The 23559-nt window shown below is 42.0% G+C and overlaps 1 protein-coding gene across 1 annotated transcript; it reads right to left on the bottom strand.

Annotated features, from left to right (window-relative positions):
• Positions 1–12960: 12960 nt before the first annotated feature.
• TMEM174 (transmembrane protein 174) lies at positions 12961–13885 on the bottom strand (the record flags this gene model as incomplete). Its single annotated transcript, XM_081232596.1, has 2 exons — positions 12961–13066; positions 13257–13885. 2 exons carry the CDS (start codon positions 13883–13885, stop codon positions 12961–12963), a joined length of 735 nt encoding a protein of 244 aa, XP_081088722.1.
• Between the last annotated feature and the right edge of the window lie 9674 nt (positions 13886–23559).

Raw genomic sequence — 23559 nt, 5'->3', positions numbered from 1 at the left:
CATTGATTCTTTTTTTTTTATAACATTTTTATTGGAGTATAATTGCTTTACAGTGGTGTGTTAGTTTCTGCTTTATAACAAAGTGAATCAGTTATTCATATATATATATCCCCATATCTCTTCCCTCTTGCATCTCCCTCCCTCCCACCCTCCCTATCCCACCCCTCTAGGTGGTCACAAAGCACCGAGCTGATCTCCCTGTGCTATGCGGCTGCTTCCCACTAGCTATCTATTTTATGTTTGGTAGTGTATATATGTCCATGCCACTCTCTCACTAGGTCCCAGCTTACCCTTCCCCCTCCCCGTGTCCTCAAGTCCATTCTCTAGTATGTCTGTGTCTTTATTCCCGTCTTGCCCTTAGGTTCTTCATGATCTTTTTTTTTTTTTTTTAGATTCCGTATATATGTGTTAGCATACAGTATTTGTTTTTCTCTTTCTGACTTACTTCACTCTGTATGACAGACTCTAGGTCCATCCATCTCATTACAAATAACTCAATTTCATTTCTTTTTATGGCTGAGTAATATTCCATTGTATATACGTGCCACATCTTTATCCATTCATCTGCTGATGGACACTTAGGTTGCTTCCATGTCCTGGCTATTGTAAATAGAGCTGCAATGAACATTGTGGCGCATGACTGTTTTTGAATTATGGTTTTCTCAGGGTATATGCCCAATAGTGGGATTGCTGGATCATATGGTAGTTCTATTTTTAGTTTTTTAAGGAACCTCCATACTGCTCTCCATAGTGGCTGTATCAATTTGCATTCCCACCAACAGTGCAAGAAGTTTCCCTTTTCTCCACGCCCTCTCCAGCATTTATTATTTTTAGATTTTTTGATGATGGCTGGTATGAGGTGATATCTCATTGTAGTTTTGATTTGCATTTCTCTAATGGTTAGTGATGTTGAGCATCCTTTCATGTGTTTGTTGGCAATCTGTATATCTTCTTTGGAGAAATGTCTATTTAGGTCTTCTGCCCATTTTTGGATTGGGTTGTTTGTTTTTTTGATATTGAGCTGCATGAGCTGCTTGTAAATTTTGGAGATTAATCCTTTGTCAGTTGCTTCATTTGCAAATATTTTCTCCCATTCTGAGGGTAGATCATTGATTTTTAAACCTGGCTGCACACTGGAATCACTTGGGGGACTTTAAACATTATTGATGTCTTGGTCACTCCTCCAGAGAGTCTGATTTAATTGGTTTGAAGTACAGTCTGGGCACTCAGATTTTTTAAGCTTCTCAGGTAATTCTAATATGCAACCATGTTTGAGAACCACTGAATTAGACTATGCTGAGAATGGCATCCCCTGGGGATGTGGGGTATACAACCTGCTAGCCCTTCAGCTTGGCCCTGCTCACCCCCATACGTGATCTTCAATGACCTGAACTCGCTAGTGGGAGAGATCCCAGACTAAATACACACTTTTTTGAGTCTTGTTTTCCCTAGGGCTAGGATTGAGGTTAAGGAGAACGTAGGTACTGATCTCTGAGTCTTTGAAGGCTCTCTTACACTTCCTGCATCCTTCTGAGGGATGAGGGAGAGGCAGGGGTCTAATCCCACTGAAAACTGGGAATTTTTCAAGCCTGGTTTTGGAGGCTACCCAACTCCGGTGCTCTGCCCAGGGTGAGCATGCTGTTTTGATCGCCTGGCTGAGAGAGTGATTTAGGCCCTCGGAAGAATCTGGCTTATTTCCCTTGGTACCTAGGTCATTCCGTGATTATAAATCAGCCACTGTTAGCAGCTGCATTTCCCTCTCCCAGGCCGCAAGGGAACTGTGCAGTTTTTACTGAATTAGCAACTTAATTGCAATAAATATAGCTCTAATGCCCCAAAGAAGTTATGGCAGCTCCCGAAGGTGTCTGACTTCCCACACTCCCCCTACCCCAACCTCCTCTCCAAACTCAGGGAACAAGTTAAACTCTGAGCAATTTGAACTTACTAAATCACAGCTTCTGGAATGAACTCACTTTGTTTTGCATATGTCAATATCATCAGATCCTGCCATCTGAATTTAAAGTCACCGTTTCCTATAACAAGTAACATCCTTCAAATGGGACGAAGAGGCAGACCAAAAATCCCACAAAAACCCAGAGAAATGAGACAAATATGTGATACAAGCAAATCTGTGGACTCATGGTTCGGTCAAAAGCTCGCCTGTTTTACAACGTAGATGCTCTGTAACTCACTGATGCTCCCCCACCACGAGCACATCTGTCCTTCTAAAATTACAAGTTGAACTTCGTTGGCTGAAACCTTGCATCTGGCATGTGTATTTATACTTGGCATTTCAGAGTTAATATTTTTGGTTCAGCAGAAGGATTTAAAACAAACATTTTCTGAAAAGTTCCAAATTCTTGAGCAGATATTTGAATCAGACTAAAGTGAATGAGAGAGAGAGAGTGAGAGAGAGAGAAAACCAAGTATGAAAGAGGCTGCTAGTGGCTTACCCAATATCTGTTCTACTCTTTTTTTATATAGTCTACAGTACATCCTCCAATTTCATCCTTTCTTCCAATGGTATCCATTTTTTCCCTACTCTTTTCCCTTTGTAATTTAACAATAGTAATTTTTTAAAATTTACATTTCCCAGATGTCTTTGCAGCTTGGTATGGCCACAGGATCAAATTCTGGTCAAAGAGGTAGAAGTGGAAGTATGACATGGAACTTCCAGAAAGGATTTCTTGAAAGGAATCAAATCAGGTGTGAGGTGTGTCCTGTTTTTCTTTTCTTTTTCTCCTACCTTCTAGAATGTAGACATAATGCTGGAGCTTCAGTAGCCATCATGGACCATGAGATGACTTGGAGGAGGAAAGCCAGGTGCTGAATGAGGATGGCGGAAAAAGAGGCCACTGATGACAGAGGGATCAGCCTTGTATTGATACTATCTACTTCTGGATTTTTTATATGTGAGAGAGAAATAAACTTATCTTGTTTAAGTTAAAGTTATTTGGGGTTTTTATTTATACAAAAACAAATCTAATCCTAAATGATAGATGAGGATAGGGTAAAATTAATAGAAAAGTCATTTATTTCTTATACTATGTCAGCACATTTTTGCCCATGTTAGTCCATCTGCTAGAGTGAGCAGCATGAGTTGAGGGCATGGACATAACTATTTCTTGTGCTCAGCAAGGTTAAGCCACATGCTTAAAGTCACCCAGCTAATAAGCAGCAGAGGCAGTATTCTAACTCAGCCTATGCGTTTACTTAAAACTGCTGTCCCTGTCAATGCAATATGAGTCAATAACTACAGCTCTGTAGAATGTGAAGTTTTTAATCAACAATATTATTATGTTTAGTCCTTAGCAGGCTGTGCAGTGGTCAGGTCTGGCCTGAATCCATTCCGCACCCAAGGAGCTTGGGAGAGATTTGCTTACCCCGAAGATGCTCCCCTTCTGGAATCTACTGGACTTTGCAAGTAAGACTTCTGTGTGTCTCTCCTTTATCCAGCCCCCACCTGTGATGCCCCACATAAATGGTAATAGATTCTGTATAACAGGAGGGAAGAGACTGTTGAGGGTCCATAGAAAGTTGCCTTTGCTTAGAGGATTTAAGTTACAGGTGGTTCCATGGACAAGGTTTGATGGCCTCCTACAACTAGACTTTCAAATCCAGGCAGTTACTTACAATATTGACAATGTAGCGTGAGAGAGCCCTCAACAACTGAGGTGGCTAATCGGGGATGTGAGATGTGTTAACCCATCAAAATTAAGGAGAGGGAAGTCTTTTTGTTTATTTGGGCCATTCTGGTTCAGTGAGTGTAGTGACAATGAAATTTATTCAAGAGAACTTTAAGTCACACCCTGGAAATACCAATTAAGTGACAAGCTGTCTGCTTTTCTCTCCATACCCAGAATAGTCTGTTATCCTAGTGTAGGGCCTGCAGCAGAGCTGTGAGGGCAGTGCTAGGTCCTGGAGTGAGGCTGTTTCCTCCACGGACCACAAGGGCTCTGAGCGCACGTGTACCCAGTGCCTGCTTCACTGCCTGCCAGTAAGATGGGCTTCCTAAATGTTTGTCGCTCAAAGAGTTGAATGAACTTCTTTTTTTTAAACATCTTTATTGGAGTATCATTGCTTTACAATGTGAATGAATTTCTAAGTGACTATAATACTAACCGTGAATAATGCTTTTTCAACATCACACCTTAAGGCAGTGGTTGACATGGGAATAAAACCCAGTCTTAGAAATATCTATGAAATAATTATATAATCCACATAAAATGGGTCCTTTGTAGCTGGTCTTAGCACATTGCCACACTTAAAAGGAGCAGAATTAGGTTCCGCTATGTGGAACAGACAAACCAAAATAATAGTGACTTAAACAAGACTTCAAAGTTTATTTCTCTCTCTCAAAAAGTTCTCTTAAAAGAACTCTGATGTAGATAGTCAGGCAACATCATAGTCATTGGGGACCCAGCTTTCTTCTATCTTTCTGTTCCATCTTTGTAACAAGTAGTCTCCATCCTCAAGGTCACCTCATGGTTCAAGGTAGTTGCTGAAGCTTCTGTGATCACATATAAGTCGTAGTCTTCAAGGAAGAAAAACAGAATGAGGAAAAAGAGAAAGTCAAAAAAGGAATTCCCCCAGCTATCTGTTTTCTAAGCAGTCTTTGAGGAAGCCCCTTCCAAAAAACGTCTCCTTACATCCAGTTAGCCAGAACTTAGTCATATGGCCAAACTTAGCTTCAAAGGAGGCTGGGAAGTGTAGTCTTTTGCTGGGCACGTTGCCACCTCTCCCTCTCCCCCCAGTAATATATGCCAGCAGTTCTCAACATTTTTGGTCTTGAAAACCTTTTATACCTGTAAAATTTACTGAGGAACCCAAAGAACTTTTGTTTATGGACTATCTATTAGTATTTACCATTTACTATATTAGAAATTAAAGCCAAAAAAGGATAAAATATTTGTTTATTCATTTAAAAATTATAATGCACATATCAAATCATCACATTGTACACTTTAAATATCTTACAATTTTTTGTCAGTTATACCTCAATACAGCTGGAAAAAAATTAAAACAGCTCCAGGACCTTCAAAAATATTAGAACATGACAATTACAATTATAAACCCTTTCTGTATTAAATAGCATATTTTTTCCAAAGGGAAAAAAAAATGAGAAGTGATATTGTTTTCCATTTTTGCAAATTTGTTTATTATCTTACTTAACAGAAGACAGCCAGACTCTCATATCTCATATCTGCTTCTGCTTTGAATCTGTTGCCATATGTTGTTTTGGTTGAACTATATGAGAGAATCTGGTCTCACACAGATGTGTAGTTGGAAAATACAGAAGTATTTTAAAAGCTTTTCAGATAATTGTGGATATTCTTCTTGGATACCAGACCAAAACCCAGGTGGTAATTTCTGAAAGGCTAGTTGCAATGTGGAATCTGAAATTGTATCAATGAACATTTTGTACTCTGTTACATTAAAATCCATTGGTCTATCTTGTACACTGAGTTCATTTTTCCCACACATGATTTTGTAATATCATGAGTGGTCATGTGGAAAATATTCATTCACTGAGTTATACTGACCTTTCAAATGCTGACACATTTCACTATATAAATTTTTAGAAATTACATTTTAAAATATCAATACCGATCTCAAAAGAAAAGTCCACTTTTGGAGAAGTTGTCAAGCTCACGATGACAAATAGAAGTTTTCAAAAATTCTAATTTTCACTTGAAAGGTTGAATGTTATCATTGGCAACAAACACTGTCAGTTATTTCCCTTGAAGTGACAGGCTCACTTTGCTCAGTTTTGAGAATGTCTGCCAAATGCACGAGTGAATAACTATGGTGCCTCCTGCCAGGCCTTCAAGGACCACAGGGTGGGAAGTCGGTTGGGATGTCACTTGAGCACAGGGACCAGAAAGGTGACCCCCAAGGATGAGCCCCCCCGCCATGGGCTCCAAGGGGCTCTAATGAGGCACAGACACACTCTAGCCTAAACCTGTCCTCTTTGAGCTTTGTAGACAGCACAGAAAGCGATCTGTTTGCCTTCTTTTTTTTTTTTTTTTTCTTTTTTTGCGTACGGGCATCTCACTGTTGTGGCCCCTCCCATTGCAGAGTACAGGCTCCGGATGCACAGGCTCAGTGGCCATGGCTCACGGGCCCACCTGCTCCACAGCATGTGGGATCTTCCCGGACCGGGGCACGAACCCGTGTCCCCTGCATCAGCAGGCGGACTCTCAACCACTGCGCCACCAGGGAAGCCCTATTTGCCTTCTGAAAAATTCCAAGCATGTTTGTGTGGCTCCTGTTCAGGCTGTTGAGGGATGAGGGCATCCTTCCTGGATGAAGTGGGATCAGACCAGCCCCACAGGCCCCGGAGGAGGAGCCCCTGACCAATTACAGGAGAGAAAAGGAGCAGGGGGTGCTGCTGTAGCCACGATTCCCTCTCACACCCACTTGGGGTGGGGAGGAAGGGGAAGCATGCAGAGTTAATCCCTGGAGCTCCTTCTGATGAGGAATCAGTTTACTTAGGTTGCTCTGTTTCACCTCTGAAGGTACAATGGCGGTGGCTCTTTGGTAAGGGAATGGCTGTCTGCTGTGAACAGTTTTTCAAGTGTGAAGGAGGAATCTGGGTTGAGACAAATCATCAAAGGAAGAACCATGTGGAATCAGATTCATGACTCTGTGTGCTGCCGTTACACTGACGTTGGTCAGTGTTTTACCCCATGGGCAGAGGACTTTAGCAACAACATATATGTGTGACAATTCTTCCACATACACAGTGAAAGCTCTGTTCTCTCCCCCAGAGACTTTGTGTGTCTATATAGAAGTGTTACTCATATTACATTGCCTTGTGTCCACATAGATGTATGTATACATACCACATTTGTTTCTGTGTCTTGTGTGTGTTTACCTGTTACATGTATAAGCAGCAGTGGCAATGAAAATCATTTACCCTTGGACTCAAGAAGATGAGGTTAACATTAAAAGCACATGGAGAGAGATCATTTCCTTTTCTTCTTGTATTCTAAAAATAATTTTGTGAACAGGCAATATTATGAACATGGTAAACAAATTTATTAATTAGCATGAATTAAAGTGAAAAATAAGTCTCCCATCTTCTGCCCCAGACATGATTATTACCAGTTTTTATGTCTTCTTCAAGAGATATTCTATATATTTAAAAAAGAGTATGCACACACATACCCCTTTAAAAGAAAATGTGTTCTTTTAAACTAATGGAAGGTTAAAACAGGAAAATCACATAGCTTCATTTCCAGCCCCTTGTGTGTAAGCACAGACTCCAGCACACATATTTGTGTCTATGATTTACACATGTGTAGGTTTTGTGCTGGAGGAAAAATTCTTTGTTATAAGAAAACTTCTGGAACCTAGAAAACTGACTTCCTTCCCAGTTCATCTGGTTATTAATCTTCCTAAAAGCGCAAGACAAATAAAATCCCCATATCTGAGACCTTTGTGGTATCCCAGAGGCAGGTGAGAATCATTCCCATGGAATTGTCTTCACTTTCTGATTTGTCATCAGTTCTTAGGGGCAATGCAGTAAGGGTTTATTTAGTACAGCTCTCTGTTGATTTTATAACCAACTGCTGACTGCTTGGGACATAAAACTCTTGATGATTTACAAGTAGTGAGTGGGAAAGAAATCCATAACTCACATTCAATAATAAGAAGATGTAGGTGAGCACACACACACACACACACACACACACACCTTCAAAGGAAGAGTTGTAGGCATGACCAGAAAATATATTCGTTTTTAATTTGAAAATTGAGAACTCATTGGTAAGAGGCCCACAGTCAATAACCTCAGAGAGTTTAATAGCACCAGGTGGTATTTTAATGTAGAGCAAGAGGTTTTATTTCTTAGAGAGAAGACGCTGGTTCCCACTTTTGAAATGTTCAAAGGAGTTTTTATGGTCTCTGGAGTAAAAAACTTTTTCTTTTCCTAAAAACTTTCACCAACCAAGCCAGAAAAACTGACAGTTATTAGTTTTCTGATATTATTGAAACTATTATGCAACGAATATTTCTCACTCAAAGATTATTTCATGTAAATTTTTTTCTAGGACTGTGCTTAGAAACATCTCTAATAATATGCTAAAAGTAGAAAAAAATAAGTTTCTAATTCCAGGAGAGTCCTAGAGTTTCAGGGAACTGCCAGGGAAATATAAAGCAAAAAACCTTGAAAAACATTTTTTTTTAGAAAGTGAAATTGAATAAATATGATTCTGCTACCATGAATAGTTTGCCAACTCTCTGCCTCCAAAATATAGTATAATATAGACAGAAATTAAGGATCCATTTATCCAGAAGCCAATCTCATTTGGATCCTGATTCAAACAAAACAAAGAGGTAAAAAATTAAACAGAATAGAGAAAACTGAAGACATTGAATAATGACTAAATATTTGAAGACATTAAGGAATTATGATAAATTTTTGGGGTGTAATAATGGTGTTGTACGTTTTGGAGTTTTTATCTTTTAAAGATACACAATGAAATGTTTTAGGATGAAATGATTTGATGGTTTGGATTTGCTTTTTAAAAATCCAGCTGGGGGATTGTGGGTGGGAGGATAAAAGAAGTTAAGATTGGCCATGAGTTGAGGGTGGGTAATGGCTACATAGGGTTTCATATACTATTCTCTCTAATCTTGTACTTGTTTGAAATTTTACATAATGAGAAAAAAATAAGAGCTAAGTTGAACTAGAGTGGTTGTTATCTATTTGAAAAGTTCTTCGTTTATTCATTTCACATTTGTTATTCACCAGGAACCAAGCATCTGTAGAGGGCTTTGCATGAGGCCCTTGGTGACTGTCAAGGGGTATGAGCGGCAGTCTGCAGACAGTGCCTGCTTGTGACAGACGGGGACACTACTGAGAACTAGGCTGCCCGCCCCCTTCTCTCGCTTGGTAAGAAGGTGTCTATCCCACGACCACTGTGAGACACTTCTGTCTGGGGGAGAAACACCAGCCCCCTGGGGGTGTGGACCTTCAGCTCAGCCCCACACCACTGACCTGATAGTAAACAAGGCCAATGACGAACCCCAGAGGGCTGAGCTGGCCACCCAAGGCCAGCTCACCACAAACAAGTGGTTTATTTTTACACTGTACAACCCACACCCCAAAAAAGTGGGGGGAGCACTTTAAAGGGCTGTTTTGGAGCAGAACCACTTGCTGCATTTGAAACTTAGACTTGTGCCTGGTTCGGTTGAGCGAAAGGGAAAACGATTGCCATCCCTGCAGGCTACCTACCTCCCAGGGCCCTGCAGAGGGTGTGGCGAGACCCACACTGCCCGAGAGATCAGCGGGAGAGGAGAACGAAGTCTAAGAGCTTTGTGAAAGTTTCTTCCCTTTGGTGCCTGGGCCTCATTACCCAGGCTTGGAGGGTCCGTTCCTGTCCTATCAAGGTTGGCAGCTGTCATCAGTGCCTCCAGACCAGAGGCCCAACCCAAACTGGCTCCCGAGAGATGTTAACATTTAGTTCTTAAGACGCCCGTCCCCTTTGATTAACAAGACCTTTTGGCTTTGTTCTGAATGATGTGTAGATTGCCAGAGCATGCCCAGCCATGGCACCCCGGTGAAGACTGAGGGTAGAGGAGAGGGATGTCTCCTGGTGCTCCGGTCACTGACACCTGGACTTTACCAGCAAGGTCAGTATCACACCCTATGTGCCTCTGGGTCTTGCCCTAAGCAGGAAGTGTTCAGAATCAGATCACAGCTCCCTCTTCATTAAAACTCTTCAATGACTTCCCAGTTGCTCTGCAGACACATAAATTACCTCTGTGTTAGCACTTTGTCTGCCTTGGAACAGGGCAGATGTTAAGATGTTTAACAAGGCCGACAATGGCCCATGGGGTCTGGCCTGGACACTGGACCTTTGAGCATGTGCCTAAAGCCAGGGCCACGTTCCACACCAGGGATCTTAGGGTGGATGGCACAGCTGGGACCAGAGAGACCCCAATTCACTATCCCCAGATCCCAGTCCTCCATTCAGCCCTGATAAGATACTGAGAGAGAGAAGAGAAAAGGCAAATATCCAGACTACAAACCTGAAACTCTGCCAGAAGTGTGTCCTCGCTGGTCAAAGAGACCAGTGAAGACCTGGCATCAGAGTCCAGGGGCCAGTTGGTGGGCTTCCCATTAGGTTGGCCCCTGAAACCCCAAAAGAAAAACAGAAAGAGAGCATGGTGGGGTTGCTTCGAAGCCAGAGAGCTGGTGGATATAATTTCCCAGGTGCTGGAAGGCAGCTCTGTTTGAGGGCTGTAGCAGCAGCAAAATAAAAAGGTTTACACAGCTGGCCCCTCCTCTTCCTCTTTGTCTAGTATCAGCTACTGTTCCTTTAGCTCCTGGCACCGGCCTCAGAGGTCCAGGGAGTCCGATGTCATGGCTGTCCATGTAACGGTGCTCCCGGGGTTATACAGGGCAGTGGTCCTGACTTCACTTTCCCAAGTCAGCTCTGGTGACCCTCCCGACTAGTCCAAATCCCTCTTATGGCTCCAGGACCCCTCTTGGGTGTCAGGGCATAAGTGATCCGTAGCTGTCTCTCTCTCTAGACTAGCCGTAGCTGCTTTTCTGTGGGTTCAGTTTTTCAATGTTATATCCCTCCTTGATGGCCCAGGTCCTGACACAGAGGACGTGCTCAATAAAAAAAGTGCTGAATTCCTATTTTCTGAGCCCCACCTCCCACCTTGAGCTGTCAGCTCTGGTGCACTGTCTCCAGGAGCATAAATTACCTCTGTGTTAGCACTTTGTCTGCCTTGGAACAGGGACAGTTGGTGCCGAATGACTGCAGCCTAGAGCTAAAAAGCCCCCAAGGCCACTTCCCTGCACACCGGACTCCAGGCGTCACTGAGACAAAGTGGCTGTCCCACCGTCCCACCTTCCACACATGGATGTCCTTTCTTAACACCTCCTTCCCTTTTGAACTACCCTTGATGCTCATTGGAACCCAAATCCAGGAATATAAAGCTATGCGGTGGGTGGGGATGAGGGAGGCAGGTGTGTAGGCATTGCCGGTGGGCACGCCACTGGTGGTGATCAACTATGTCCCTGTCACCTAACGTCCTCCTGGAACTGATGGCCCTCAGCCAGGAGTCCAGTATTTCATGAATATGCTGAGCAAAAAGCTATTTTCTGTTAACTGAATCATATTTTTCAATCACCTGCTATCACTGAACGTGAAAATGAATTCTCATACAAAGAGATGTCGTCCCTAGTGAGACAGTGGCATGGACACATATACACTACCAAGTGTAAAATAGTTAGTGGGAAGCAGCCGCATAGCACAGGGAGATCAGCTCGGTGCTTTGTGACCACCTGGAGGGGTGGGATAGGGAGGGTGGGAGGGAGGGAGATGCAAGAGAGAGGAGATATGGGGATGTATGTATATGTATAGCTGATTCACTTTGTTATACAGCAGAAATGAACACATCATTGTAAAGCAATTTTACTCCAATAAAGATGTTAAAAAAAATAAAGTACAATATAGATACAAAAAAAAAGTAGCAATGACCATTAAAGGAGAGTGTGTTACAGTATTGTAAATCAACTACACCCCAATATAAAATAAAAATTAAATTAAAAAAAGAGATTTTGTCCCTAAGATATAATACAAATCACAATAATAATATACCAAGCTTATTTTAATCATATCCTTGGAAAACTAGATACTTCTGATAAAGATTAGTAAAAATCACTCCATATACGAACACAATACCAAAACTCTAAAGGACTGCTAAATCCTGGTCTTCCTTTGGGATGAGCCACCCACCCTTACCTTGAGTGGCCTACCTTTGTAGCCTATGGAAAATACTTTCTTTTAAACTCTGATGGTTTTGTCTGTCTCTTCTAAAGCCTGTGAATCTCTTCTGGTTGTTTATTACACAGTCCAGATTCTGGGAGATTAAGAGCACCAAAGTTTTTTTATAAAGAAGGTGAGCTTATCTTGACCATAAAGATTGTTTCCATGACATGATTTTCCAGATGTTGACACAGCAGCTCTATTCTGTCTAATTTAACAGATCCCATCTATGTGTAGGGAGGTGCTCGTGTTCTGTTGGCCACTGGGTCCAGCACAAATCCCATGCTGGGGTGGGCGCCTCAAGCTTCAGCCTTGCTAGAGAGAACATCAGCAGCTGAGAGTCGCTGTGATGTGTCTCTCCGTGGTAACTTAAGGATTTATTGACATCATCGTCCGATTATTTTTTTTATTAACTTTTATTGGAGTATGGTTGCTTTATAATGTTGTGTTAGCCTCCACTGCACAACAAAATGAATCAGCCGTACACATACAGATATCCCCTCGCTTTTGGACCTCCCTCCCATTTAGGTTACCACAGTGCATTAGGTAGGGTTCCCTGTGCTATACGGTATGTTCCCAACAGTTGTCTATTCTATTAGCTAGCTATCTAATACTGTTCTAACAGAAGACATTATTTTATTCCATTTAATTCATTTATTTTTGCAGCCTTTAAGATGCCAGAGTCCTCAAGGGACGCCAGATGGCAACCAAGTTCTTATACATATGAAGACCCCCAGCTGAGAACAGGAACTGGGAAATCTCCATTTGAGCCAGTTTTCTATTCCCTGCTTCCTTCCCCTACCCCCATTCTCACTACTGTGGAAACTCCCAAAGTCACAGCAGTAGTGATTTTTCCCTTGGCTACTGGAGCTCAAATTAAGACACCAGTGCGTTCCAGTGGGAAAGGGGTGGGCGGTGAATAAACAGGTGAAATTCCTGATCCTGAGCCATATCCAGGGGATTTCTAGCTCGACCGGAAGTGCATATCCCCACCCTAGTCTAATTTTTAACGGTCAGAGAGATTCTACCTCCCATTTCCCCCTTCCCCACCTCGAATGGTATCTGTCAGGCTTCCTGGGCTGCTCTGTTGTCTAACTTCTGAAGGTCACAGCATAGAACACTTCAGTTGTCAGCAAGAAACTAAAACTCTGTGCCCTCAGCCGCATAGTCTCTAGCGAGGGAGGGAGCATATTTCCTCATAGCGGGGAGGAGAGAAGCAGGCAGAGTCCTCATCTCCCAGCTGTGTCTCTTCTAGCTGCTCAGCATCAAGGCTGGTCCTGAAATGGGAGCAGAAAGCACAAGATGCATTACAGCCCACAGCACCACTCTCAGAACCAATGCCACCATCCTGGCAACGGGCCACACGGAGATCTGCAGTCTCCCACCACCTTCCTTACAGGCCAAACACAGCCATAGACTGTGACTGCCACAGCTGGAAGGGGAGTATCCCCAAGGCACACACCCTACCTGTCATTTCCACCGTCCACGAAGGAAGGGTAGTCCTGGTCATCCACAAAGGCAGCATTCTCTGGAGGGTAGATGGTGTAGTACTGAGGAGGGCTTGGCATAGTGGCCACCGTCCCTCCAGACGGTATGAGGCTACACGGGTTCACCACTGGCTGCAGGTAGGTGGTGTTCATCCCCATGGGCTCTTGAGAGCCATAAGGAGGAGGGATATACTGCACCACGGTGGCCCCATGGAAGGTGATGGGTTGGTTGATACCAGTGAAAACAAACGATTGTCCTCCTGCCGTCTGCTCGGAGTCCGGGAGCCTCTCCTCACTTTCTTTGCACAGTTGGCAAGAGAACATTTTGAACTTGCAGACGGCAATCAGGATGAATGTCACCCCCACTGACAGCAGGATGGGCCCAAGGAGCTGGGTCCATTCAAAGTGGGAGACTCCTTGGTGTTTGATCCAGCCCATGATGGTGAATGTGATCCCCACCAGTCCCAGGAAGATGCCTGAGAAGAGCAAGGTGGCCCCCGCCTTGTCGTCATCCGACACCTGGATGTCAGCAGTACTGGGTGTGTAAGGAGTGACCGAAAACACGTTGAGAGGGAACTCTTCCCTGCGGCCGTGGCCCTGCTCCGTCATCCTTACACTTCTTCAAGGGGAAAGAGGTTGTGAGAGCTCCTGAGGGCAGAGCAAAGGAATCCCAGGTTCAGATTAGTTATGGAAGAACTTTGGGCTTCTGTGGTTAACAGAGTAGAACATGCAGAGCCCTGAACTTTGTTTAGAAGAATAAAGGTCTGAGAAGTGAAGCCTGAATCTTTCTCATATATTGTCAACAGTTGGAGGCCTCTGATTTGCAATTCAATGACAAGCTCTCTCTCTTCCCATTCATTCACTCATTCAGAAAGTTTTTACTGAGCCCATCTTATGGGCCAGGCGGTACTTTTTTAGATGTGGTAGGCACTGCTCCAAGGCTCTGTTTGCATCCTACCCAAACCAAGATTGTAGAAACAGCAGAGGACCCCCCAGGGCCTCTGGTTGTGCAGGGGCCCTTGATGTGTCCACCACATGCTCAGGAATCTAACCCAACCTTCCTGCTGGGTCAGCTCACTAGAAATAGACAGAGACCTGTTTCATGACTGTCTGTTTTCCTTCCCACCCCAAGAATCTCTAGTTGTGATGACAAACTTTCATAGCAACTCTCACAAAGCTCTGAGGTCCTGCTCTTTCCTGGCCAGCTCCAAGTGCCTTTGCTTTCAGCATTTGGGGAACAATTCCAGCTGTGGGAGAGGAAAGACACCCTAGAGGCCTTTCCATGCACCACATCATTGGCAGAGCATCAGGTATGACCTGGGGTCTCAGGGACACACACTTCAGACCCTGGCTCAGTAGTGGCAGCACAGTCCCCAGTTTCCATCGTGAAGTAAACAGCTGGATTTTCAAGTCTGCTCTGTTTTTTTGGTTTGTTTGTTTGTTTTTTACATCTTTATTGGAGTATAATTGCTTTACAATGGTGTGTTAGTTTCTGCTTTATAACAAAGTGAATTGGTTATACATATACATATGTTCCCATATCTCTTCCCTCTTTCGTCTCCCTCCCTCCTACCCTCCCTATCCCACCCCTCTAGCTGGTCACAAAGCACCGAGCTGATCTCCCTGTGCTATGCGGCTGCTTCCCACTAGCTATCTATTTTACATTTGGTAGTGTGTACATGTCCATGCCACTCTCTCACTTTGTCACAAGTCTGCTGTGTTTTTCAACCAAACCCAAGCTGATTTCAAGAAGAAAAGTTGCCCTTCAGTGACATGATCTGTCATTCATAACTACAGAACTTCAGAAGAGCCCCAACCAATTTCGTCCTCCACAGAATAGTTAACTGTAGCCCTTAACTTTCCTAGACAGATCTCCAAACAGATGTGTCTCTTCAGGGGTTAAATATTATATCAGCTCCCTTTTGCAGGCATGAGCTCAAGGTCCAGGAAGAGTTGCCCTCTTGCCCTAGGGCAGGGTTTCCCAAACTTGCCTGATGATAAAAATCACCTGGGCCACTTTTTTTTAAATGGCAACATGTGAGTTCCCAACTCAGAACAGAACCAACATATCCAAGGGAGAGTAAGTGCCTCAGGTGGTTCTTATCATCAGAAATCTTTGGAAACCCTACGTTTATCCCAAGTGCTCCTGGGAAACCAGGGGATTTTTTTCCCCTCCAAAATGCCTCTCCCTGCTACAGGACAAGGCTTGTGATCTTCAACTTCACTGCCAAACAGAAGGGAAAGCAAGCAGGTGACCCCCTCAGGTATCTCCCCGTGCGTGTCCTCCAGCAGCAAGGATGGAGTGGTGTTGCAATAGGAGCGGTCTGCCCCTTTCCCACTGGGATAGACCAGAGATCCAGGGGAGCCAACCTTTCTCTTTAATCATAAAAATTCTGGTCAGCTAGCCTGACATTCTTTTCAGGCTCTTAACCCCTGAGTTAACAGTTGAAACAGTCCCTGGCATTTAGAAAGAGCTAGGCTCTAAAATTGTTCTTCTAAACCACTCAGTTTATGTTTTGCATTTGTCTTTAGCTACATCCACTTGCAATTACGACAACTGGGAACACTGAAAGAGCAGGGGAGAGAGAGCACCTTCTTCTAAACAGTTCGTGAATCCAAAACTGGAATGGCTTTCAGAGCAGACTGGTGAGGAAATTCTAGCTATACTTCCTTTTTATTTTATTTATATTTAATTGAGGCATAGTTGATTTATTATATTAGTTTTAGGTGTACAACAAAGTGATTCAAAATTTTACAGATTATACTCCATTTAAAGTCATTATAAAATATTGGCTATATTCCCTCTGCTGTACAATATATCCATGTAGCTTATTTATTTAATACATAGTAGTTTGTACCTCTTAATCCCCTTCCTGTGTCTTGTCCCTTCCCCCTTTCCCTCTCCCTACTGGTAACCACTGGTTTGTTCTCTATATCTGTGAATCTGTTTCTGTTATTCATTCATTTGTTTTATTTTTTAGATTCCACATATAAATGATAACATACAGTATTTGTCTTTCTCTGTCTGACTTATTTCACTAAGCATAATATCCTCCAACTCCATCCATGTTGTTGCAGATGGCAAAATTTCATTCATTTTTATGGCTGGGTAATATTCCATTGTATATATGTATACCACATCTTCTTTATCTATTGATCTATTCATGAACACTTAGGTTGCTTCCATATCTTGGCTATTTCAAATAATGCTGCTCTGAACATTAGGGTGCATGTATCTTTTTTATTGAAGTATAGTAGATTTACAATGTTGTGTTAGTTTCAAGTGTACAGCAAAGTGATTTAGTTATATACATATATGTGTATATATTTTCAGGTTATTTTCCATTATAGGTTATTACAAAATATTGAATATTGTTCCCTGGGCTATACAGTAAATCCTTGTTGCTTATTTTATGTATAGAAGTTTGTATCTGTTAACCTCATACTCCTGATTTATTCCTCTCCCCCCACCCCGCACCTTCCTCTTTGGTAACCATAAGTTTGTTTTCTATGTCTGTGGGTCTGTTTCTGTTTTGTGCATGTGTCTTTTTGAATTAGTGTTTTCATTTTCTTTGGATATATACCCAAAGAATTGCTGGGGTCATATGGTAGTTCTATTTTTAGTTTTTTGAGGAACCTCTGTCCTGTTTCCACAGTGGCTGCACCAGTTTACATTCCCACCAACAGTGTACAAGGTTTCCCTTTTCTTCACATCCTCATTAACATTTGTTATTTGTGTTCTTTTTGATGGTAGCCATCCTGACAGCTGTGAGGTGATATCTCATTGTGGTTTTGATTTGCGTTTCTCTGATGATTAGTGATGTTGAGCATATTTTCATGTGCTGATTGGCCAAGTGGTCATTTGGAAAAAATGTCTACTTAGGTCTTCTGCCCATTTTTCTATTGGGTTGTTTGTTTTTTTAATATTAAGTTGTATGAGCCCTTTATATATTTTGGATATTAACCCTTTATTGGTCATATCATTTGTAAATATTTCCTCCCATTCAGTAGGTTGTCTTTTTGTTTTGTCAATGGTTTCCTTTGCCGTGCAAAAGCTTTTAAGTACCATTTGTATATTTTTGTTTCCTTTGACTTAGGAGACAGATTAAAGAAAAACTATTACTATGATTTATGTCAAAGAGTGTTCTGCCTATGTTTTCTTCTAGGAATTTTGTGGTTTCTGGTCTTACATTTTGCTCTTTAATCTATTTTGAGTTTATTTTTGTATAAGGTGTGAGAAAATATTCTGATTTCATTGTTTTACATGTAGCTGTCCAGTTTCTCAGCACCACTTATTGAAGAAAATATCTTTTCCCCATTGTATATCCTTGCCTCCTTTGTCATAGATTAATTGACCATAAGTGTGTGGATTTATTTCTGGGCTCTTTATTCTTTTCCATTGCTCTTTGTGTTTTTGTGCCAGTACCATACTGTTTTGATGACTGTAGCTTTGTAGTATAGTCAGCTCTGTACTTCTTTCTCAAAATTGTTTTGTCTATTCAGGGTTTTTTGTGCTACCATACAAGTTTAAAAATTATTTGTTCTAGTTCTAGGATAAAGGCCATTGGTATTTTGATAGAGATTGGATTGAATCTGTAGATTGTCTTGGTAGTATAGTCATTTTAACAATATTTATTCTTCCAATCCATGAACACAGAATATCTTTCTATGTATGTTGTCTTGCATTTCTTTCATCAGTGACTCATAGTTTTCTGAATATAGGTCTTTTACCTCCTTAGTTAGATTTATTCCTAGGAATTTTTATTCTATTTAATGCAATTGTAAATCCTTAATTGCTCTTTCTCATAGTTTGTACTTAGAGTATAGAAATGCAACAGATTTCTGTATATTTATTTTGTATCCTGCAACTTTACCAAATTCATCAATGAGCTCTAGTAGTTTTTTGGTGGTGTCTTTTGGATTTTATATGTATAGTATCATGTCATCTGCAAAGAGCAACAGTTTTACTTCTTCCTTTCCAATTTGGATTCCTTTTATTTCTTTTTCATATCTGATTGTTATGGCTAGAACTTCCAGTACTATGTTGAATAAAAGTGGCAAGAGTGGGCATCCTTGTCTTGTTCCTTATCTTAGAGGAAATGCTTTCATCTTTTCACTATTGAGAATGATGTGAGCTGTGGGCTTGTCATATGTGGCTTTTATTACATTGAAGTATGTTCCCTCTATACCCATTTTGTGGAGAGTTTTCATAATAAATGGGGGCTGAATTTTGTCAAAAGCTTTTTCTGCATCTATTGAGATGATGGCATTATTTTTAGTCTTCAGTTTGTTAACATGGTGTATCACCTTAATTGATTTGCAAATCTTGAACCATCCTTGCATCCCTGGGATAAATCTCCTTTGATCATGGTGTATGGTCCTTTTAATATATTGTTGGATTGAGTTTGCTAATATTTTGTTGAGGATATTTGCATGTATGTTCATAGTGATATTGGCCTGTAATTTTCTTTTTTTGTGATATCTTTGGTATCAGGGTAATGCTGGCCTTGTAGAATGAGTTTAGGAGCATTCTTTCCTCTGCAAAATTTTGGAATAGTTTGAGAGGGATAGGTGTTAACTTTTCTCTAAGTGTTTGGTAGAGTTCACCTATGAAGCCATCTGGTACTAGACTTTTGTTTGTTGGGAGCTCTTTTATTATTATTATTATTACATATTCAGTTGCATTGCTGGTGATTTGTTTGTTCACATTTTCTATTTCTTCCTGGTTCAGTGTTGGGAGATTGTACATTTCTAGGGATTTTCCCATTCTTCTAGGTTGTCCATTTTCTTGGTATATAGCTGTTCAAAGTAAGCTCTTATGATCCTTTTTATTTCTGTGGTGTCAATTGTAACTTCTTTTTCATTTCTGATTTCACTGATTTGGGCCCTCTATGTTTTTTTCTTGATGAGTCTGGCTAAAGGTTTATCAATTTTGCTTATGTTTTCAAAGAATCAGCTCTTAGTTTCTTTCTTTCTTTCTTTGTCTCTATTTCATTTATTTCTGCTCTGATCTTTATGATTTCTTTTTCCTTCTACTAACTTCTGGTTTTGTTTGTTTTTCTTTTTCTAGTTCCTTTAAGTGTAAGATTAGGTTGTTTATTTGATATTTGTTTCCTGAGTAGGCATGTATCACTATAAACTTTCCTCTTAGAACTGCTTTTGCTGCATCCCATAGATTTTTTTTTTTTTTTTGTGGTACGTGGACCTCTCACTGTTGTGGCCTCTCCCGTTGCGGAGCACAGGCTCTGGACACGCAGGCCCAGTGGCCATGGCTCACGGGCCCAGCCACTCCGCGGCATGTGGGATCTTCCTGGACCAGGACATGAACCCATGTCCCCTGCATCGGCAGGCGGGCTCTCAACCACTGTGCCACCAGGGAAGCCCTGCATCCCATAGATTTTTGATCATTGTGTTTTCATTTTCATTTGTCTCCAGGTATTTTTAAATTTCTTCTCTGATTTCTTCAGTGATCCATTTGTTGTTTAGTAGCATATTGTTTAGCCTCCATGTGTTTGTGTTTTTGCAGTTTTTTCTTGTAGTTGATTTCTAGTCTCATAGCATTGTTGTTGGAAAAGATGCTTCATATGATTTCAGTTTTCTTAAATTTCCTGATACATTTTTTGTGGTCTAGCATGTGATCTATCCTGGAAGAATGTTCCATGTGCACTTGAAAAGAACGTGTATTCTGCTGCTTTTGAATGGAATGTTCTATCAATTAAGTTCCTCTGGTCTCATGTGTCATTTAAGGCCAGTGTTTCCTTATTGATTTTCTGTCTGGATGATGTGTCCATTGATGTAAATGGTGTGTTAAGATCTTCTATTATTATTGTGTTACTGTCAATTTCTCCCTTTATATCTGTTAATGTTTGCTTTATGTATTTATGTACTCCTGTGTTGGATGCCTATATATTTACAATTGTTATATCTTCTTAGATTTATCTCTTGATCATTACATAATGTTCTTCTTTGTATCTTGTGATAGTCTTGTTTTAAAGTTTATTTTGCCTGATATAAGTATTGCTACCCCAGCTTTCTTTTGATTTCTATTTGCATGGAATACCTTTTTCTATTCTCTCACTTTCAGTCTGTGTGTGTCTTTAGATCTGAAGTAAGTCTCCTGTAGAGTCACTATATATATGGGTATATATGTATATGTATATGTGGGTCTTGTTTTTGTATCCATTCAGCCACTCTCTGTCTTTTGATTGGAGCATTTAGTCTATTTACATTTAAAGTAATTATTGATAAGTATGTACTTATTGCCATTTTGGGGAATTGCTTTTGTAGTTCTTTTTTGTTCTCTTCTTCTTTTGTTCTTCCCTGGTGATTTCATGACTATATTTAGTGTTATGTTTGGATTCCTCTCTCTTTTTTGTGTGTGTATTTATTATAGATTTTTGGTTTTTGGTTACCATGAGGTTTATATATAGCAATCTCTTTCTAGATTGATGGATGGATGGTTGTATGGATAGATAGATAGATAGATAGATAGATAGATAGATAGATAGAGATATGATTGTCTTAAGTTGCTGATCCCTTAGTTTCAAACACATTTTAACAATTCTGCATTTTTACGCCCCTTCATGATTACTGGTTTTGACATATTTTACATCTTTTTGTTTTTTGTATCCCTTAACTACTTATTACAGACATAGACAAGTTTACTACTTTTGTCTTTTAACCTTCCTACTAGCTCTGTACATGGTTGATTTACCACCTTCACTGTATATTTGCCTTTACCAGTGAGCTTTTTCCTTTTGTAATTTTCATGTTACTAGCTGTGGCCTTTTCTTTTTCACTTAGAGAACTCCCTTTAATACTCCTTGCAAAGCTGATTTGGTGGTAATGAACTCTTTAAGCTTTTGCTTCTCTGTAAAACTTTTGATCTCTCCATTAAATCTGAATGAAAGCCTTGCCAGATAGAGTATTCTTGGTTGTAGGTTTTCCCCTTTCATCACTTTAAATCTATTGTGTCAGTTCCCTCTGGCCTGCACAGTTTCTACTGAAAAGTCAGCTGATAGACTTATGGGCATTCCCTTGTACATAACTTGTTGCTTTTTCCTTGCTGCTTTTAATATTCTCTCTTTATCTTTACTTTTTGCTACTTTACTTACAATGTGTCTTGGTGTGGTCCCTTTGGGGTTGATCTTATTGGGAATTCTTTGTGATTCCTGGACCTGAATGTCTGTTTCCTTTCCCAAGTTAGGGAAGTTTTCAGCTATTAAGATATGATGTTTTCAAATATGTTCTCTGCCCCTTTTGCTCTCTCTTCTCCTTCTGGGACCACTATAATGTGAATGTTAGTATGCTTGATGTCGTCTCAGAAGACTCTTATGCTTTCTTCATTTCTTTTTATTCCTTTTTCTGTGATTTCCACTACTCTGTCTTCCAGCTCACTGATCCATTCCTCTGTATCATTTAATTTATTGCTGATTCCTTCTGATGTATATTTCATTTCAGTTATTGTATACTTAGGCTCTATTTGCTTCTTCTTTATACTTTCTAATGCTTTGTAAAACTTCTCACTGTGTTCATCCATTCTTCTCTCAAGTTCTTTGATCATCTTTATGATCATTACCTTGAACTATTTATTGGATAGATTGCCTATCTCCACTTCACCTAGTTCTTCTTCTGTGGTTTTATCTTGTTCCTTCAGTTGGAACATATTCCTTTGTTGCCTCATTTTTCCTAACTTTCTGTTTTTATTTCTATGTATCTGGTAGGTCGGTTACATTTCCTGACATTGGAGAAGTGGCCTTTTGTAAGAGACATCCTATGCATCCCAGCAGTGCACTTCCCTCTTGTCGCCAAAGCTATATGCTCTAGGGGTGCTCCGTATGTGGGCTGCCTGGGTCCTTCTGTTGTGGGGTCTGACTACAGTCTGGTAGGTGTGGCTGGCCTCCAGTCTGTTCAGTTGCCAGGCCCTGCTTTGTGCAGAGGCTGCCAGCTGCTGGTTAGTGGAGCCAGATCACAAGGCGACTGGCTGTGAACTCCAGGAGGTCCCAGGGCTAGTTTTGGTTCACTGGTGGGCAGAGCCAGGTTCTGGGGTGGGTAATTGTGGTGCCAGGATTTCCAGATCTAGTGTCAGCCTGTTGGTGGGTGGGGTCAGTTCCTGACACAGCTGGCTGTGGGTTCCAGGGTGTCCCAAAGCTGATAATGACCCACTTGTGAGTGGGGCTAGATCTCAGGATGGCTGGATGAGGAGTCCAATGTATCTCAGAGTTGGTGTTGGCCTACTGGTGGGTGGGACAGGGACCTGAGTTGTCCTAGAGCTGGAATTGGCCTGCTGGTGGACAGAGCCAGGGCTGAAGGGGTGCTGGGGCTGGTGTTGGCCTGCTGGTATGTTGGCTGAGTCCTGCAGTTGTCCTGAAGCTAGTGTCCACTTGCTGGTAGGTGGGGTTGGGGTCCAGGTGTTCCTGGGCCTGGTGCCTACCCACCAGTGGGTGAAGCCTGGTGATGAGGCTAGTGGCAGACCACTGTCAGGTTCAGGCCCTAGAATCTCTGGTTGCAGGGCCCAGGAGTCTCAGAGCTGGTGTCAGACCACTGGTGGGTGAGGCTGATTCTTGACACAGCTGGCTGTGGAGTCCAGGGTGTCCTGAAGCTTGTGTCAACCCACTGGTGAGTGGGGCCAGATCGCAGGGCAGCTGGCTGAGGGGTCCAAGGTGTCTTGAGCTTGTGTAGGGCGGCTGATGGGCAGAGTTGGGGCTCAGAAGGTCCTGGGCCTGGTTCTGGCTTGCTGGTGGGTAGGCTGGGTTCTGCCATGGCAGGATGCAGGGCTGTGGTTATCCTGGAGCTGGTCCTTGCCCACTGTTGGGTGAGGCTGATCCCAAGTTAGATCCAGCTCACGGATGGGCAGGACTGGGGCCCAAGGGGTCCTGGGATTGGTGCCTGCCCACTGGGTCCTGGGGTCTCTTGGTGTAGGATCCTGGGGGTCCTGGGTCTAGTGCCTGTGCAGTGATATGTGAGGCCAAGCTGTGGGTCCTCCAGTAGACAGGGCTGTGTCCAGGGGTGGCTGTGTGTTCAGAGAGTCTTAAGGCTGCCTGCCTGCTGGCAAGTGGGGCTGTGCTTGGCCTGAGGCATCCCAGTACTGGTGCCTACAGTTTGGTAGGCAGTGGTGGGACTGGGTCCTGAGTCTAACAAGCTAGAGGGAGGATTACAAAATGGAACTTGCCAGTGTCCACAAGCTCCCCAAAATAGCTCCTCTCAGTGTCTATGTCCCCAGGGTGAGCTCCAGTTGCTTCTTGCCTCTCTAGGAGACTCTCCAAGGTCAGCAGGTGGATTTG

This window comes from Mesoplodon bidens (genome assembly GCF_964165515.1).
Source record: "Mesoplodon bidens genome assembly, chromosome: 4".
In the NCBI taxonomy this organism is placed as follows: Eukaryota; Metazoa; Chordata; class Mammalia; order Artiodactyla; family Ziphiidae; genus Mesoplodon; species Mesoplodon bidens.
This window is presented reverse-complemented; position numbering and strand designations above follow the sequence as displayed.